At 41.7% G+C, this 19,604-nt stretch overlaps 1 protein-coding gene across 1 annotated transcript; it reads left to right on the top strand.

The window, feature by feature from the left end:
- Positions 1–221: 221 nt before the first annotated feature.
- LOC139463888 (solute carrier organic anion transporter family member 2A1-like) lies at positions 222–13,848 on the top strand. The gene is made up of 9 exons (XM_071245306.1): positions 222–948; positions 1,312–1,398; positions 1,775–1,987; positions 4,732–4,896; positions 6,273–6,456; positions 7,183–7,330; positions 9,328–9,485; positions 12,382–12,446; positions 13,559–13,848. Exons 1-9 carry the CDS (start codon positions 222–224, stop codon positions 13,846–13,848), a joined length of 2,037 nt encoding a protein of 678 aa, XP_071101407.1.
- Positions 13,849–19,604: the final 5,756 nt, after the last annotated feature.

Genomic DNA, 19,604 nt, shown 5'->3' on the forward strand with positions numbered 1-19,604 from the left:
TCCAGGCAGGGTAACAAAAAAGAACCATCTTTATCGTCGTTATGGAAGAGAAGGCCATGTTTTGCATCATCAGATTGTCGCTCATGTTATCAAACATTGGTTTCATTGAACCAGGATCAGGACGTCGTGATATAGCTGGAATATTGCTGACTGATACGTAAAACATTAATAATTCTTTTATAAATACCTTTTTTTCACAGATTTCTGACTGATACGGAAAAATGACGGAGAAAAAGGACAATGAGATGTCCCTTTTGGACAGCCCAGACAATGAGAAGACCAATACCGGGCATCTTGGTTTGTCGGTGGAAGACGACCCAGAGACCCAGTGCGGGATAGGATCGTGCAAGCCACGCGCCTTTCAGGTGTTTGCCAATATTACCGCCTTCACAGGCTTCTACGGCATAACAAGCCTCTTAACGGCAACGTTGTTGACGTACGTCAATTCCCAAATCACCACACTGGAGCGACAGTTTGGCTTTACTAGTTCAGAAACTGGAATAATAATGGCCAGTAACGACATTGGCTATATGCTTATTGTCGTTTTCATTGCCCACTTTGCCCACCGATCTCATATTCCCCGGTTTATGTCAGCGAGTGTCATGCTTTTTGGCATTTCCGGTCTGATATGCTGCTTACCTCACTTCCTGTTTGGAACGGTGCAGTCACCTCATGAGGAATACGTAGTAAGTAATATGACGTCTCAGTCACGAGCATATGACCTGTGTTCATTTGCTAATGATTCACTGATGAATTTTTGTGAAAAATCAGACACTCCCGACAAACCGGAAGTGTTATCAAGGAGACCACGTGATCATGCAGCAGCAGCGCTTGGGATCATCGTCATCGGGATGGCGCTACAAGGCGTAGCAAAGGCCCCAAGAAACCCATTCTTGATCACATATGTAGATGGAAATGTGGAAAAAGCAAAAACAGGATATTATATGGGTAATTTATTAATCATACAGAATTACCTTATAATCATCTTTATCTTCAGCTGAACTTGGGGTACGTCAAATTTTCGTAGTTTTTTTTTATTTATATGCTTCCTTCCGAAGACAATATCACTGACTCAGTGAGTGTCCCTGAGCTAATGGGTCAGGTTTCGAATAATATGAACTTATTAGCTGACATGATAGATAATTTACTGTATTTGTAAAATAGACAAATTGTACTCTATTCTTCCTCTTTTTCTCTATAGAAACATAATTTGCTGGGTTTCTTTACGGGGGAAAACACAAAAACATACCACTTATCACTTAAATTTATCATCGACTCTCTTGTATTCAATCTTCCTCTTTCTTCCTGCAGGAATCATAATTAGTGTGACCATCTTCGGACCAGCCATTGCCTTCAGCCTCGGCAGCTACTTCACCAGAATATATGTCACGTTGGAAGGTATGTACGTGGTCACAATCTACTTCTATGAAATACCACAGCAATGTTCAAGTTGGAGGGTATGTACATGGCTACAATCTATTACTATCATACCACCACAGCAATGTTCACGTTGGAAGATATGCACAAGGTAACATCTTGTCATGTCATGTTCACCTTTGTCAAACCTGGGGATTCCGGTTTACAATACGTCCCATGAAACATATGCTTATCTCAAAAGGCAACAAAAAGGACCCGGTAGTCTAACTGGTTGACTTGATAGTGTGTCATCAAACCAAGATGGTATGGTTCTGGTTTTGGTTTGTTGTTAAATGTTATACACATTCGCGAATAACGTATGTCCAGTCTGCCTGTCATGACACAATGGCTATTTCAGACACAGACCTGTACCCCCGTCACCCTCGATGGATCGGCGCTTGGTGGCTGGGCTACCTCGTGTTCGGGTCTGCAGCCGTTATCATGAGCGTGCCTCTCTTCTTCTTCCCGCGCAGATTGAAGAATGCCCCGCCCAGTGATGTCCTGGACGATCTAAAGAAGAAGAAAAAGGAACTGAATAACCTCACAGCCAAACTTATTTTGGAGGTGAAAGGTGAGGCACGGGTCATTTGATATTTAGGTGATGGTGACGGGTTTTTTCGGATCATGTTAGGTTTTTTTTCTTTTTAGGGGCTGAGATTTCTTTCTTCTGAAAAGAGAGCTGAGATAATTTTTACGGCACATTTAAAATTCAACCTATGGACAGAAAATTTAAAAAAAATCACTGTTCACTAAAACATAATAACTGTACATATGCAGGTGATTTTGAAACAGAACAATGAAAATAGCAGTATAACAAAGCATTTTATCAAATAATGAATAAAAGACCATTTTTTACAACACCATGTGTAGCAAAACCCAGTCAACTTGACATGTTTGTACTCACATCTACTGGAGGAATGTACTTTTCAATTACTAGGTGTGAGTGAGAGAGTGAGTGAGTATGGTTTTACGCTGCTTTTAGCAATATTCCAGCAACACCATGGCAGGCGACACCAGAAATGGGCTTCATCCATGTTGGGAATCGAACCCAGGTATTCGGCGTGTCGTGTGAACGCTTTAACAACTAAGGCTACCTGACCACCCTTCAATTACTAAGATGATGTGGATGACTGACGTAAGTTGCATAAGTTTTGATGTAAACTGACGAAAAAAAGCAACAACACCAAACCGAGAGTTGGACACATTGGGTTCAAACCACGAATCGTGTTACAAAAGGGTTGAGAATCAATCTCCCTAACACAACCACAACAGTTTGCTGAGTAATATACATGCAACATTACCCAGATCAGTGGAACTTGAATTTGAAGTGAAACTTTTGCTGCAGTTGTAGCATACCAGCCAACCAAAGATAGGGATATAAAAGGAACGATGTACTGTTCATTCACACCCAAACCATTTTGCTAGTGGCTCTTGTCAAATACCACTCCATCCAGATGCAAAACACAAGTCGGCCTAAATTACACCCCATGGTGTTCTTGGGTAGAATTGCCTCCCTTTTTGGTCTCAAAAATGCTCCTATGGCATTTCTGCAAACGATTTCAGAGGCAATTAAGAAATGAAATGGTGTTACATACTAATGTAGTAGATGACATTATATTTTCTAAAACACTTTTGGGACGTTTGAGTCACATCAAGGCAGTATTCGAAAAGATCAAATAAGCAGGACTCACTCTAAAACCAAGCAAATGTGAAGTTGCAACAAAACATGTCACCAACTTATGGCATATACTTGATCGATGGCATGTCGATATACTTCAAAAATAGATTCCTTCACACAAATCCCACCCTCTAAAGTGTCCTTGACGTGTGTCATTTCTTAGATTTGGTCTCACATTATCACAGATTTGTAGCAAGCCTTTATGACATCGCCTCACCTCTTTAAAACCATCTGAAAAACTTCTGTCTTGCGAATGGTCCAGCAAAATGCCAACAGGCAATCGAAAGTCATGACCTTACAACAGCGCCCACGTTTGCATATCCCGACAAAAACAAACCCTTCTTCCTCACAACTGCATCTCAAACTGCAATTGGGTACATTCAGGCCAACTTGATTCTGGTGACATAACTTGGAATGATGTTGTTAATTCATGCCTTTTGACCATACAAGTATCTTCCTGTATTGTATTTAGGAACAAACAATGTTAATTGGTAACGTTTCCTTTGTTCGTCAGTTTCTATGTAAGGGTATATTATGTTTAGTGGTCATTTCCTATCACAGTCAACAACTGTTATGGCTTCTTGAAATGGAAGTTTGAAATGATTATTAATAATTTAGTAAATAAGGGTTACTGGCATATTGTATCTCTGTCAAAGATTATGGCTTTGCACACGAAATATTCTCTATTGATGAGGATGGCCATGTTGTGGTCGAGACTATCTATTGAGACTGACTTAAGTTTTTTAAGCAGTTAGAAAACAGTGGGGGCTGTATTATTGTTTAAGCCAAACATATATTTTGTGGTTGACTCACCATGATCAGTAAATGCTACTGAGTCTATAGTCCACAAGCAGACACATCGACATGGATAAATAAATATAAAACAGCGCCAGAGAATAACCAGTCCAGAATATCCGCCGAAACAGATTCCACTGTGCGTAAAAATAAAAATAGCAGTGAAAATAATATGAAGGGATGACTGAAAATCAGTGATGAAACCAGATGTTCGTGAAAGGGGTAAGCAGATCCTACCACCGGTAGCACCCACCACTTACACACTTGTGCTTCCTATACTGTGACAGCAGCCTGAAAAAAAAACAGACATTCAAGTGAAACACCAGAACATGAAGTGACATGATAGCGCACTGACTGTAGAACAATTGCACGTCATTATACAACTTCAATATTGTTGAATGCAACGTGAACGAACTCACTAACCAGGCATAGTTTAAGCTCTGACAAAGGGCACTTGCAAACATGTTGGACTACATTATAGCTTTAACCAGAGAAACTCGACAGAAGGTCTCCCAAAAGGTCCAAGGGTTTAGTAATGAAAAAACGCCTTCTTCTGAGGGTCATGTTCTATAATGGGCAGATATTCAATTGTTTAAAAAAAATGATTAACGCCAGAGAATAACCTTGATAATCGAACAAAACAGATTTCAATGGGCTTAAATGCAAAATAGCTTTGAAAAGTATGTGAATTGTTGACCAATAACAGTGATGAGACCAGGTTATTGCAAGAAATGCTAGAATGAAACTACATTTTGAAGCGTATCAATAACATGGCATTTGGCCACAACATCCGACCTTCATTCTGAAACTTTCTCGAACAGTGTCTGGTTTTCTATTCTCAGATTACATAAAGGTGTTGGTGGGTATCTTGACCAATCCTCTCTACGCCACTCTGGTTCTGGCCAGTGTGTGTCACCTGTTCTCTGTTGGGGGAGCGCACGCCTTTATGCCCAAGTACATGGAGAACCAGTTCGGTCTACCAGCTTGGAAAGCCAACCTTCTCATGGGTAACGTATTCAGATAGACCACTTTTATTTCTTAGTTTTAAAGGGGGCACGGGTAGCACAGTCGTCTAAGGCGCCGCGATTCGCTGTGCAGAGATGCATCCCTTGGGCCTATGATTGTGGGTTCGAATCCCGGTTCGCCCCGATTATGTTTCTAGGTTTGTCAGCACCATACCCGTGCTCGTGGGTTCCACCCAAGTGGTAAACGTCTGTGACCTGCATCACTTCGGGCTTTCCTCCCACATTAAGCTGACACGCCGCGATATAACTGGAATAATGTTAAAAGCGGCGTTAAACCCAACTCACTCACTCACTCATAGTTTTAAAAACTTAGTTTCGTCTGTGACGAGATGCAGGAGGTAATTGAATTGGCTTGAGGTCAGATGAAAAGGGGTTTGACGTCGCGTTCAAGATTATTGCACTTATATCGCGACGTGCATGGTGTGTGTATGAACGTGTGTGCGTGTGGCTGCTTGTACTATTCCAGACTAAAGACAGTTTTAAGGTGTTTGTCCACTAAGATACCATGCCACAGTTTAACATGAATACCCAACTCAGACAGAGTATACTGACTCCGAGCCGGCCAATCCTTGTTTTAGCCCCTAAATGCTGAGCACCAGGCAGGGTAACAACAATAACTAGCTTTTAACATAGTTTCGAATGACCTGATCCTCCACTCTCTAGGAGATGAACTTTTCGCCAATATTCTTAATCAAAGAGGATTAACTGTCTTTGATGCAAGTTCATCATTTGCTCAATCTCATTAAAATCAGATCTTAGTTCTCGCTATCGCTAAACAAAGATCTGAGGACATCCCATTACGGGTCACGTCAGAACGACCTTTCATCCAATCAATCAGAGCGTCGCTTACCAGATCATGAAAGTGACAGTCGAAATGTGTTTTCTAATCATGCAACCACAATATATTTAACACGGGCTATTCAGAACGACAGTTACGGGTTTTATGATTATATCCATACAATCTAGGCCAATCTATAAGCCATTCCAGCATGTTCCTCTTATCAGTTTTAAACTTTTTAATCGAGAATACGTCAAAATATGTTTCGAAGCGTAGTCGCCAGTTTGAAACTAGTGTCTTAAAGATCGAGAAAGCTGCCATCTGATTGGCCAATGTCGATTTCTTGTCAGTCATTTCATTGGTCGGTCAAAATTCGCGAAAGGTCGTTCTGACGTAACCCGTCATGGGATGTCCTCAGATCTTTGTTTATCGGTAGCGAAAACTAAGATCTGATTTTAATGAGATTGTCATTTACTAATTACATATTAAAAATATATACATGTATTCGTATTAAAGTAGATGTGGAGTCTGGTTTAGGCACGTTCCACTGTTCAGTGTATTTATGATTTATTCATTCCAGCTGGTCTGAGTATGCCGATGGCGTCACTGGGAACGTTTGTCGGTGGTTGGTTAACCAAAAAGTTTAAAATGAGCCCCATAACAGGGCTGAAGTTTGTCAACGTTTTCACATTTGTTGCAATCCTAGTTATGGCCCTTGGATATGTTTTTGGCTGTCCACAACCAAAGATACTGAATCAACCCGGGTATGTGAATTTATTATTTAACGTCATGATGTGCATTTTCCCTCAAATATGAAAGTTAAAAGTAGTTCCTAGCTAAATGTCTTGAGACCAATTAAAACAGTAAAGCTGTTATGTATTTTTGAAATAACATCATGATAAGGTTTTAGATAAGAATACCAAAAAAAATAGTATCTGGTTACATGGTATGTGAAATTGAATGATATATACGTGTAGGTCTACATCAATATGTACACACAGTATTTTTTATTCACACGTACATATGTGAGACATATAGTTTTCACTGTAACATTATTGCATGATAAATTGTCTTCGTTCATACCTGGATAAAGTAGTAATTGATTAACATTGCAATCTCTCAGTTCGTAGTAAGTAACCAAGTTAAAACGTTAAATTGTAAATCAAAGCATACGTAATTGTTTCACTCCACTTATTCCCCCCTACACACACACACACACACACACACACACACACACACACACACACACACACACACACACACACACACACACACACACACACACAAAAAAGAGAAGAAAACCTTTCACAGGACTGTCCTTGAAAAGGAAAATGTTGTGGTGTGGGCCAATACAAATTCTTTGTCTGACACAAAAATCCCACACCCCACCCCAGCCCCAACCCCACCCCACCCCACCCTCCCAGAATTTTAAATGGTTAGTCCCTTCATAAATGACAACATTTCACATTATCGTGGCACTTTCCAAATAGGACGATGGTATCATCGACGGCTGACCAAGGCGACTGCGGCAGTTCCACCTGCCACTGCAACGACAACGACTACTTCCCCATCTGTGGCTCCGACAACAACAACTATTACTCACCCTGCCACGCGGGATGCCTTGCCAAGAATGGACCGGTAATAGAAAACTCTGGCTATGTTCAATACAATGAGCAATACCACATACATGTGGGTGTCCTACAATTGCCATATGCATCCAACAGGAATCTAAAATATACTTAGTCAAATTAAGAAATGCACATTTTTAAAAGTAATCCTATATATGATATACAACGGACAAATGTATCAGAGAAGGTAATTTTTAATCATTAATGTCCAAAGAAGGATTTTAATTAACGGCGATAACCATAATTTGTTCCAAGCACCTACGGTATTCGGTAATAACATCGACAGTTTAAATTATAAGTCCCAAGCACGAGAATCTGATGGCACACAGGTTCAGTAGCGTGTATGGCCACCATGTGCGTTGACAACTGCCACACAACGCCTCCGCATGGACCTTGTGATACTTGTGAATTTCTGCAAATTCTGTGGTTGGTTCTGGAGAGTGCGCAGATCTCTGCCAAGAGCATCCCAGACGTGTTCGATGGGATTGAGGTCGGGAGACCTGGATGGCCAGTCCATGACGTTGACTCCCGCATTGTGAAGGAAATTCCTTGTCAAAATTGCTGTGTGGGGTCTGGCATTGTCGTGTTGGAAGATCAAACCGGGTCCATGCGCTGCCATAAAAGGCAGAAGTTCTGATGCCAGTACCTGGTCGAGGTAAGCAGCAGCGTTGAGGTTGCCACGGATGACAAGAAGCCTGGAACGGGCATTGCCACAGAAAGCACCCCACACCATCACACTTCCGCCTCGAAATCTGTCAACTTCCTGTACACAACACTGGGCGTAACGTTCATGACGGCGCCTCAACACCCTCGCCCTACCATCAGCAAATCGAAGATTAAATCGGGATTCATCACTGAAGACGACTTGATTCCAGTCTCCATCGTAAGTGTCGCTGTGCCCTCAATTGACGTTGACGTCTGTGTAATTGAGTCAGAATCGGCCCGCAGTATGGCCGTCGTGCTTGAAGGTGAGCAGTTCTCAGATGGTTTCGAACAGTTTGCGCACACAGTCTACCCCTAAACAGTTCATTTCTGGTTGATGTAGCCGTCAAAAATCGGTTACGGAGGTGACGTAAGACAATCTGACGATCCTCTGCATGTGACGTCACACGTGGCCGACCTGGCCGAGGGCGATGAGCGGTGGTACCCGATTGCTGTAACCGCGTCTGTAAATCATAAACAGTCCGTCGACCACAACCCATCGTCCTTGCGACTTCAGCTACGGACGTTCCCGTCTGCAACATGCTGATGGCACGTTCACGTTGTACATTTGAAAGGCGTGGCATGACAAATGGCCGTAAAGACTTTTGGTTTTTTTGTGTTTTTCTTTTTTTGTTAATGACTGCTAGCCAAATATGGCTGAAAACACGTGCGGTATTATGGCCACGTGACCAGTTGCACGTGAAAAACCACTTTTGCCACTATAGTGCTGTGCACATGATTTTGATCGATTCACCGGCACTAAAAACGGGTGTTATCTGAAGATAATACGCGGCCATTACTGTTTAAATACACAATAAGGGCCCACAATGATAACTGGTCAAAATGTTAAAATTTTAGGATTGTGAAGTGTTTTAATTTGGTTCAGTATAGTAGAATTGGTTGCTGTTGTTGTTGAAGACGTGTAAGCATTAGGGTATTGCTGATGGGGGTAGCAGTAAGCAGCAGTGGTTTCACTGAAGAGTGGGTGAGGTTTGACACGCTTTTAACAATACTGCAGTATTATCACCGAGTATACCATGATTTCTTTAAAAATATAAATGTAAAAAATAAAAAATATAAATTAATTCTTCTTACTGGAAAATGCCTTAATTTCAATTACCCGAATCAGAGCGGTAACAGTGCTGGTGCGGGTGTTGGAAGGAGAAGACACAGTTATGAAAAGAGTCGTCCTGGTGGTATCAGTTGTGGCAATATTGGCACAGTAGTTGTCTAACCAGCAGCATTGAGACAGCTGAGACGTTGAACGAGAGTGATGTGGAAACACTGCATCTGTTTCTTCCACAGAGTTATACGAACTGCACATGCATACCGAACGGTGGTAAGGCGAGCCCGGGTCTCTGTGACTTCGACTGTCCCTTCCTGTATCCCTACGCTGTAACCCTTGCTGTCTCGGCCTTCCTCAGCACTATGCTCATTATGCCGAAGATCATCATAAAGATCAGGTGAGATCCCATTTACCTTGTAGTTTCATCGTTTTTTGGAAATTTATCTCCACGATTTGCAATTGTGCAAACGCGCATTTGTCAAAAGTTGACGTTGTTGGGAGGAATGTCAAATCGTTTGAGTTCAACATGTTTCTTGTTCTGCATTTTCAATCGTTTACACTTTCCAGTGTTCTTTTTTTCATTTCAGTTTCACGTGTTTCACATGTGTATTTTTTCATTTGATTTCTTTTATTGACAAAGTAGACACAATCTATTGATAACAACGTTTTATTATACAGTAATAGCGACGTTTCGGTATATGAACCTAAACCGTTGTCAAGCAAGACTTAATAATGAACCTGGTACAAAATTATCCACGATGAAGCCAATGAAACAGGAAAGCAAGTAGACTAAATAAGTATACATAAGTGCGAAGATTGGAAAAACTATAGCTTAATGAGTTCATAGTCGGCTGATGGAATGAACAGTCGTGATCTCTGTTGATTGATGGCTTGTGGCGGCGAATCTGCACTGCTTTTGCTAGTTTTCTGTTAGTGAATATATATTGACACTGCAAGAGAATAACCAGTCTAGATTATCCGCCGAAACAGATTAAAATTTTGCGTAAAGGTCAAAACAGCTGTGAAAATTATATGAATGGACCACTGAAAATCAGTGATGACACCAGGTGTTCACCAGAAAGGTAAGCATGTCCTGCCCTACCGGTTGCACACGCCATTCACACAATTTGTATGAAAAAGGAAGTCGTTATTGCCTGACGCCGCACAGCAGTATCCTTGCCATGCGACGTCAGCCTGTAAACAAACCAGACAATCAAGTGATCAATGAGTGAGTGAGTATGGTTTTACGCTGCTTTTAGCAATATTCCAGCAATATCATGGCGGGGAACACCAGAAATGGGCATCATACATTGTACCCATGTCGGGAATTGAACCCGGGTCTTCGGCGTGACGAGTGAACGCTTTAGTCACTAGGCTACCCAACCGCTCCCGGAAGTGCTTGATCTCAAGCTGGGGTCAGCAGAGGAAATGTTAATGGCTCGTTTCGGGAGTTTAGAGATGATCCCAGTTTTTGTTCTAATGGGACGGTTGGAGTTGAAGTGGATGTATTGATCGGTGTTGGTAGTCTTTCTGTAGATACTGGTTTGGATTATGTTGTCTGGGGATCTGAAGACAACGACATCTAGGAAGGGTAGTTCTTTTCTGTTTCAATGGTGAACTGTACTCGGGAATGTTATTGATTTATATGTTGTAGGAGTTTTTCGTAGTACTCGTCCCCCCAGGTGAAGGTGCCCATCAACCTAATCTCTCTCATGTATGCACTTCGTTGTTATCCTTAATCCTTCACTAACTGTGGATAATTTTATACCATGCTCATTATTCAGTCTTGCTTAACAACTATATAAGGATCTATACCCAAAAGTGGCTTTTACAGTAGAATAAAGAAGTGGTTATCCATAGATTGTGTCTTCTTGTCATCCGTCAACTTCTAAGGAATGCTCATCAAACAATTCTCTTTCACTGGTTCTACATTCTCTTTATTTTTTTCCAAAGGTTTTACCTTTTCATTTACTTTCTTTTCTTATGGTCAATGTTTTCACTTAACTTCTTCAAAAATAGAAAAGCCAAGCCAAATTTGTGTGAGGTAGGAAACTACATTTATACGTGGAACCATACCATCAATAACGCGTATGTCCCCCATTGGAATCGATAGCGGCCTGATGTCTCCTGCCCATGGAAGAGACGAGTATGTGAATCACATCCTGGGGAATGGTAGCCCACTCGGCCTGCAACTCAAAAGCCAACTGCTGCTCTAGGGTATTGGTTGACGTCGGCGTAGCCGTCTATCCAATACATCCCACAGGTGCTCTATCGGGTTCAAATCCGGGGATCTGGAGGGCCAGGGGAAAACATCAACGTTGTTGTTGTGTAGACAGGTTCTTGTGATCAGTGCTGTAGGCGGTCTAGCGTTGTCCTACTGGAATATACCATTGCCATTGGCTGCAATTGGGAGGACGTGTGGTAGGAGAATTTTGTTGGTGTATCGTTGAGCCGTAAGGTTGCCCTGGATATGAACCAAACTTGTCTTGCCATGATGAGAGATAGCCGCCCACATCATATAGCACCCCCTCAAGACCTTTCCACTTCCTGTAAGGTGTAAGGTTCTCCCCGACGTCTGTAGACCCGTGCTCCTCCATCCCCTAGACGGAGGAGAAATCTTGATTCGTCGCTCAACCAGACATCTCTCCATCGCAGTTGAGGCCATACCCTGTGTTGACGTAACCAATTCAGTCGTTGTTGACGATGTTGTCGACTCAATATGATGCGTCGAGCAGGACGTCTTGCTCGTAGACCTGCTGCTCTTAAACGGTCTGAGATTCTGCGCAGTCCGGGTATTTGGGATGCGGTTACTCTTGGTCGTCCCGACCTTAGCCGATCACGTGTTGAAACCGATCCCATAGACTTGTGATTGTGCTGGGCACTACATTGAAAACCCTGGCTTCAGCTGGTCGGGGTTCCCCTGTCTGCAAGCGGCTTATGACGTTGTTTCTTTGCACTTCTGTGAATCTTGACATGTTGTTGAACTGCCACTGTTCGATTGACGCAGATGCCAGGCAATCAAAAACCCTGCACTTTGATACCATTTATAGTCCAGCTGCACGTGCAGTACGTGCAGTACGTGCAGCTCCATGGCCCTTTTGTTAATGCACTAGGTGCGTTTTTCCGAATCGTACATGTTTCCCGACTAAGTGTTTGCATGTCCTTGTTGTGATCATTTTGATCCATGGAATTTTGTCACTGACACCATAACCAAAAAAATGGCCCAAAATATCCGTTTTGCATTCCTTTTTTTGAAGAGTATATATTCATTTTCATGGATTCTACATTTTCAGGAGTGTCACAGAAAAGGAGAAACCGATGGCTGTTGCGTTTTCCTCGTGTATGACGTCATTGTTTGGTAAGGAATTCAATAGGGTTTGGGGAACTGCATATACTATTTTGTCCAATCCGAAAGATAAATTCGCCTCAAGGATTATCTTAAAATAAGGAGGCAGGGGTATGCAGATTTAAGTAATGATATAGATTATTAAGTGTTCGAAATTGTGAGCAGGTAATTACGTCCGTTCAATTATCTGTCCCATGAGTATAGGGGTTGGGGGGCTTGGGGCTTGGGAATTTTTTTAGTTTAACTGAAATGGAGGATAGGCATATTTTTTGGTCAATGCATGTCGGGTGTTTGTGTGTGTGTGTGTTGGGGGGGGGGGGGGGGGGGGGGGGGGCTGTGTGTATGTAGTGGAGGTGGTGGTGGTTGAAGTGGGGTTAGGGGGCGAGGAGTGGCCTAGTCGTCTAAGGCGACACAATTCGCTGTGCACGCTCTGGGGCACACCAGAAGCATAAGATCGTGGGTTCGAATCCTGGTTCGTCCGCATTATGTTTCTGGATTTGTCGGCACCATATCCGTGCTCTTAGGTTTCGTGAGGTAAACGTCTGAGACCTGCATCACCTAAAAGCAGAGTCGATTGTACGATTCCGACTGTATCATGAGCATGTGTTTATGAATCACTATCAAATAGTGATGATACCAGGTGTTCTCGAATAGATGAGTGTATCCAAACACTTGCAAAAGCAAGTCTACTGTTCACCTGAAAATGACTATTGACCATATAAGTCAAAATAGGGAATTGCATCAGATATCATTCTTGTCACTGAGGCGTCAAATTTGGCAAAGTCCTCCTCTCTTTATGCTGGCCTTAGATGCCTTGATCAAACAATCCTTGATTCTTTGAGTAAGAATCGTATGACGTTCTTCGGAATTTCATAGAAAGAGCATGATCGATTATACCTTGATTGTATGTCGACCCAATTCAGTTTTATAACAAATGTCATGTCATCAAATCTTAAAATCAAATCAAAGTTTGTTGATTACAAAATTACATGTACCGATAACTGAAACTAGAAGGACAGTCATTCCCCTTTTTACTTCCTTGATTACATGTACGTGTGTTTCGAAAACAGCATGTCCCAGTTATTGGTCGTGTGTAACGATGTTTTATTTACATATTACTTCAGGTTGGCTTCTTGGACCAATCATATACGGACGCGTCATAGACTCTACCTGCCTCATTTGGGATTCGCCATGTGGTGAAAGAGGAGCATGCGCATTATACGATATCGTCGACTTGCGTTTGAAAATCCACGGATTCTACGTAGTATCACGTAGTATAACCTGCGTCTGTTTGCTCGCTGCACTCTTAATAGCCATTAAGACGAAAAAATTCGAAACTCCCAACCCGACCAAAGAAAAAGAATTGGAAACTCTCAACCCCACCAAAGAAAAAGAAGAGAAAGGGATCCTATGATAAACAAATGGTGAAATATCATTAAAGCCGTCTTTACAAAAGAGTAGTACCCGCCTTCAAATAATGTTTAACACAGGACCATTTAGATGGATAATACAATATGTGCATATATACCACCAAATGATCGCCCTTACAGACCTATCAGGATTGTTAAGTTTCGGTTCTTGCAGGCATTCCAGCTTTCCTATAATTCCTAGAAATTCCTAAATGTTAAACGTCTCCTGTCATTCTTTTAGTTTTATGCCATACTGACTTCCTAGAAATCTGTTCCTCAAATATTGTTTTGCAAAAGGAAAAGCTTGTAATGCGTTCCTATCATTTCTCTGCACTGAACTTTGGTATCCAGCTATATCACCCACATCAAGTTCATCACCCACCGTCTGACATTCATTAAGAAGCAAGATTAGGACTTAAGGAATGATATTGCTCATAAGGGTACTTCCAGTGCAGACAAATGTCAGGAAAGATAGAGCATGTCCGAGGGGCGTTCAATAAGTTTTGCAACTTCAATATAAGACCAAGTCGCTGAATATTGTTGGCACTTTATTTTTCAATACAATCTCCATTGACCTCAATACACTTATTCCATTTGTCCTTCAAGCTTTTAAGACCACTTTTATAGAAATCCGCAGATTAGGCCTCTAACCACGCCTGTGGGGCAGCCTTTATGTCCTCGTCATCCTGGAAGCGTCTTCCACGTACGGCAGATTTCATTTGCCGGAACAGGAAATTGTCACTAGGTGCTTAGTCTGGGCTGTAGGGTGGGTGATTTAACTGTACAGCCTAGACTTATTGAAAAATAAAAGTGCAAAAGATATTCTGCGACTTGGTATTATATTGAAGTTGCAAAACGTATTGAACGTCCCTCGTACATTGGCCTTTAGGAAACCCGTGTCTGGGTAAGGACAAAGTTCCATTATACAGCTGCATCCTTAGTTTTAAGTCAAACTATCCCCTATGTTTCCCCCATGTATTTTTGGCCTCTATATTTATCCAAGTATTTTCAAGAAAAGTGGATGCCTGTTCTCGGAATGTTTTTGATTTTGCGCTTACAAACGTTTTGCTTTTCGTAAAATAAATTAAATCAGAAAAGAATGTATGGTCTTGTTGTTGAGAGGAATAGAATCAAACTGGTTCTGTTCAGTGTTGTTTTAGGCCGATTTCAGCATCATTTGATTCATACCATGGCGAGGGACATGAGCTTCGCACTTTGGGGAATAGAACCCGGGTACATTACTGACCCTAGTCGAATAAAACTAGTTTCTCTAAAATGAAAAAATACTCCTTCAATTCCTAGCTTAGTGATATAGAATAATGCTCCTTCATTTGCTGACAGACAGTGTTGTTCAGGATTTACTTTCCTCCGCAAGACTACTTTAAATTTTAATCACATGTCTATAGGTTGTTTTTTCTCAAAAATCCGGTTAATGATTTGTGGTTGTTTTATCTTGCAGTAAGTAATTTTGTATTCTAAAACCTGAGGCAATATTATTTTTTCAAGTATTTTCTGGAACAATTAGTTTTGTTAACTAGAATTACCACCACCCATCAATAATCGATCCTTTGTGACTAGATAACGGTGGGGACAGTAACCTAGTTCATATAGATGTGTAAACGCATCACTTGGTGCACGATTTCATCTTTAAGTGTATCCTAGGTATTGAAGTAATGGCATTGGAATGATGTAGACATTAACTAAAAAACAGACACGTTATCTGTATTCTTCTTTATCAGTGTCCATGCATAAACAACAATGAATGAGTGAATGAGTAACTTAGTTTTCAGTCGTAGTTCAGGGGGTCGCGATTCGCTGTGCAGAGTTTCGTCCCTTGGAAACTTATGATTGTGGGTTCGAATCACGGTTCGCCCCGATTATGTTTCTATTTTTGTCAGCACCATACCCTTGGGTTTCACCGAAGTGGTAAACGTCTCAGACCTGCGTCATTTCGGGCATTTTTCCCACAATAAGCTGACATAATAATGGAATAATGTTAAAAGAGGCGTTAAATCAAACTCACTCACTCACTCAGTCGTAGTTCAGTCATATATCAGCTTCATGTGGGAGAGAAAACCAATGTGTCGCTTGTCATAGTCGTTCACCACGTTATGAAGCCCATGAGCACTGTATGGTGCTGACCGGTGCTGAACTATGTGGGCTATTCTCGGTCACCTTTAGGGCACCCGTTCCCCTAAATATGCTTATGGCATAACGCATCACTTCTGTTTATATACTACCCAAGGATGGTGTTATCCAAGAGTCAACTGGACATAGATCTGGTTCCAATGTGTACATGTGTATGGACCCGTGAAGATCCGGGGTAGAATAGGTCTTCAGCAACCCATTCTTGCCGTAAAAGGCAACTATGTTTGTCGTAAGTGGCGACTAACGGGATGGGGTGGTCATGCTCGCTGACTTGGTTGATGCATGTCATCGATCCCAATTGCGTGGATCGATGCTCATGTTATTAACCACTGGATTGTCTGGTCCAGACTCGATTATTTACAGCCCGCGTCATATAGCTGGAATATTGCTGAGTACGGCGTTAAACAACAAAGCAACAAACCATTCTTGATGGACCGCCGCCGTGAACTTGTGTTAGAGCGTCTGCCCGGAGAGCGAAAGGTCCGGTGCTCGATCCCCGGCCGCGTCCAAAGGTGGAACTTGTTGCTACCCTGCCTGACGCTGGGCATTAAGAGGTTAAAACAAGGACTGGTCGGCTCGGAGTATACTATGTCATTTTCATTTATAAATCATTCAAAGTAAAACATACAGTATTGTCACAAACATGCGACCCGTGAAGATCCGGGCTAGAATAGATCTTCAGCAACCCATGCTTGTCGTGAAAGGCGACTATGCTTGTCGTTAGAGGTGACTAACGGGATCAGGTGGTCATGCTCACTGACTTGGTTGATGCATGTCATCGATCTCAATTGCGTAGATCGATGCTCATGATGTCAATAACTGGATTGTCTGGTTATTTACAGACCGCCGTCATATAGCTGGAATATTGCGTTAAACAACAAACAGGCGAATCACACACACGCATACACACAGAGCTGAGGGATGATTGTGTTTACGCGTTTCGGGTGAGAACAATGTATTTTCCCGGATGCTGACGTGATCTGCATGCAAAACCCTTGAAGGAATGGAGGTTGGCGGGTTATATTAACATAAATATTAATTGAGGCCACATTAACCATGGGCTATGAGTAAATGCAGTTAAGTTGCCGTCGTTCCTTTCCCCTTTTGCCGGACAAACAGTCCTGGCCTTGTGTAACGCAAAGATTATTCCAGAAATCGGTTCGTGCAGAACTGAATTGTGAAATCAGTATTTGATCACACAGGACCAATGAATAATCAATACATTATATTGAAATACACAGTTTGAGGTTTACATTTAAAAAATAAATGTGTCTACTATATGTTGTCGGTCCCTAAGTAACAGGCCCAGGAATTTATGTATGTAAACTGCGTTTTTAATCAGTGCTACAAAACATACAGATTGACAATACCTATAAACTATTATTATTTTGTAGACATGAAACCGACCCCCACTCAGACATAATATGATAGAGCTACTCTCGTGGCCGGTGTAAAAGGAGCCCGATGATCGCGGGTTTCCCGTCAGTTTACAATGGCAATTAATGGTAGCTATCTGTGTACACTTGACAGCGGTAGGCACACTTTATGACAATATGACCGCCCAATTCCCACTAGATTTTCCCGATTTTCATTCATCCATGTATATGTACTTGGCACGCATTGTAACCGTCCGATTCCCACTGGCCGATGTGTATATGTACTTGACACGGATAGGCACGCGTTGTAACAGTCCGATTCCCACTAGCCGATGTGTATATGTACTTGACACTGAAAGACACGCGTTGTAACCGTCCGATTCCCACTAGCCGATGTGTATATGTACTTGACACTGAAAGACACGCGTTGTAACAGTCCGATTCCCACTAGCCGATGTGTATATGTACTTGACACTGAAAGACACGCGTTGTAACCGTCCGATTCCCACTAGCCGATGAGTATATGTACTTGACACTGATAGACACGCGTTGTAACCGTCCGATTCCCACTAGCCGATGTGCATATGTACTTGACACTGATAGACACGCGTTGTAACCGTCCGATTCCCACTAGCCGATGTGCATATGTACTTGACACTGATAGACACGCGTTGTAACCGTCCGATTCCCACTAGCCGATGTGCATATGTACTTGACACTGATAGACACGCGTTGTAACCGTCCGATTCCCACTAGCCGATGTGTATAATATTACGTATTTGGCACTGATAGACACGCGTTGGGCATTTGGGCATTGCGGACGTGTTGAGACTCCCCACGGTATACAACCATAGATATAATGATTTATTATAGAATCGTATTAGTGCCACGTTTTTAAAAAATTATTGTCTGCGTAGATGATACTTTCATCTACGTATGTGATATAATTGTCGTAGGTATCGTTAATCAGACAGTGATAAAGTTTTGGGAAGTTGCGACCCTAGTTGGATACTAGTTTATTTTTGTCGTTTATTTTCATTTCGCCTATTCCGTTCTTCACCATTTACTGAGATCATTCAAACTATCAGTGCTAAAATAAAAACACAAACTGCAGAATTGCGCCCTAAGTGCTTCATATGATGGTGACGAGTATTGTTTCGACTCTGCTTTATGTATGCAGAGATTTCTATTGGATATGGAAAGGGTTTTGTCGCTTTAATTATTTATTTGAAATAGGTTTTTTTATAGTTTAAGTGATTCTCACCTGTTAATATCCACGTTTTACCTCTTAAACCTAATTTCTGTAATGGAGAAATCATGAAAATCAAAATATTCGAGTAATTTCTCGGACTTATACCGTGATATGGTTGACATATAATTTCGCTAAAAGTTTGAATAATGACCTGTAGTTGTTTGTTTGTTTGTTTGTAGTTTGGAGAACATTTCGTGCTCTCCTCTCTGTATTACGGTTATAAGACCGCCTCCGTGGTCTAGTGGTAAAGCGTCCGCCGGGAGAGCGGAAGGTCCGTGACTCGATTCCTGGCCGCGTCATACCAAAAGACGTTAAAAGATGGTGCTTGTTGTTACCCTGTCTGGTGCTCGGCATTAAGGGAATCGGAGTCTGTATACTGTGTCTGAGTAGGGTATTCATGTTAAACTGCGACATGGTATATTAGTAGGGTAGCACTGTAAATCGGAATCTGTCCGGACTAGTATAAGCAGCAACACACACACACACACACACGCACGCACGCACGCACGCACGCATAAAAATATAAATAATAAATATGTTAGCTGGTTAATAATAATATATATAATAAAATAAGTCCACGTTAGTCCATCATCTTCTTTATATCAGTTTCAGACATAGTACTTTCGCTGTCTCGTGACAGCTCTTCAGTTATATATAATCTTGGACTCGACGTTAAACCCCATTTCACCTTATCACGGTTATACGAAAGTGCGGAGTGTGTCATTTTCAGTAACTTCGACACATTGAAATTGAGATTTACTTTATAAAATGGTCATATAGTACCTTATTATTAATTATGCCTGATGTTATGTATAACTAACCTGGAACTATTGTTGATTACTCGAGAAAATATTGCTACAAAAGTTGATAGTCGACGACACTTTCTTCAACATAGGTTATGATATCAAATGCGTAGATGATCATCTACGTAGGTGAATTTTTTTTAAGAATGTGGTACTAGTACCCTAATACCCGTCCATAATTT

Source organism: Haliotis cracherodii, unplaced genomic scaffold, assembly GCF_022045235.1.
Source record: "Haliotis cracherodii isolate W230 unplaced genomic scaffold, xgHalCrac1.p SCAF_1, whole genome shotgun sequence".
Lineage (NCBI taxonomy): Eukaryota > Metazoa > Mollusca > Gastropoda > Lepetellida > Haliotidae > Haliotis > Haliotis cracherodii.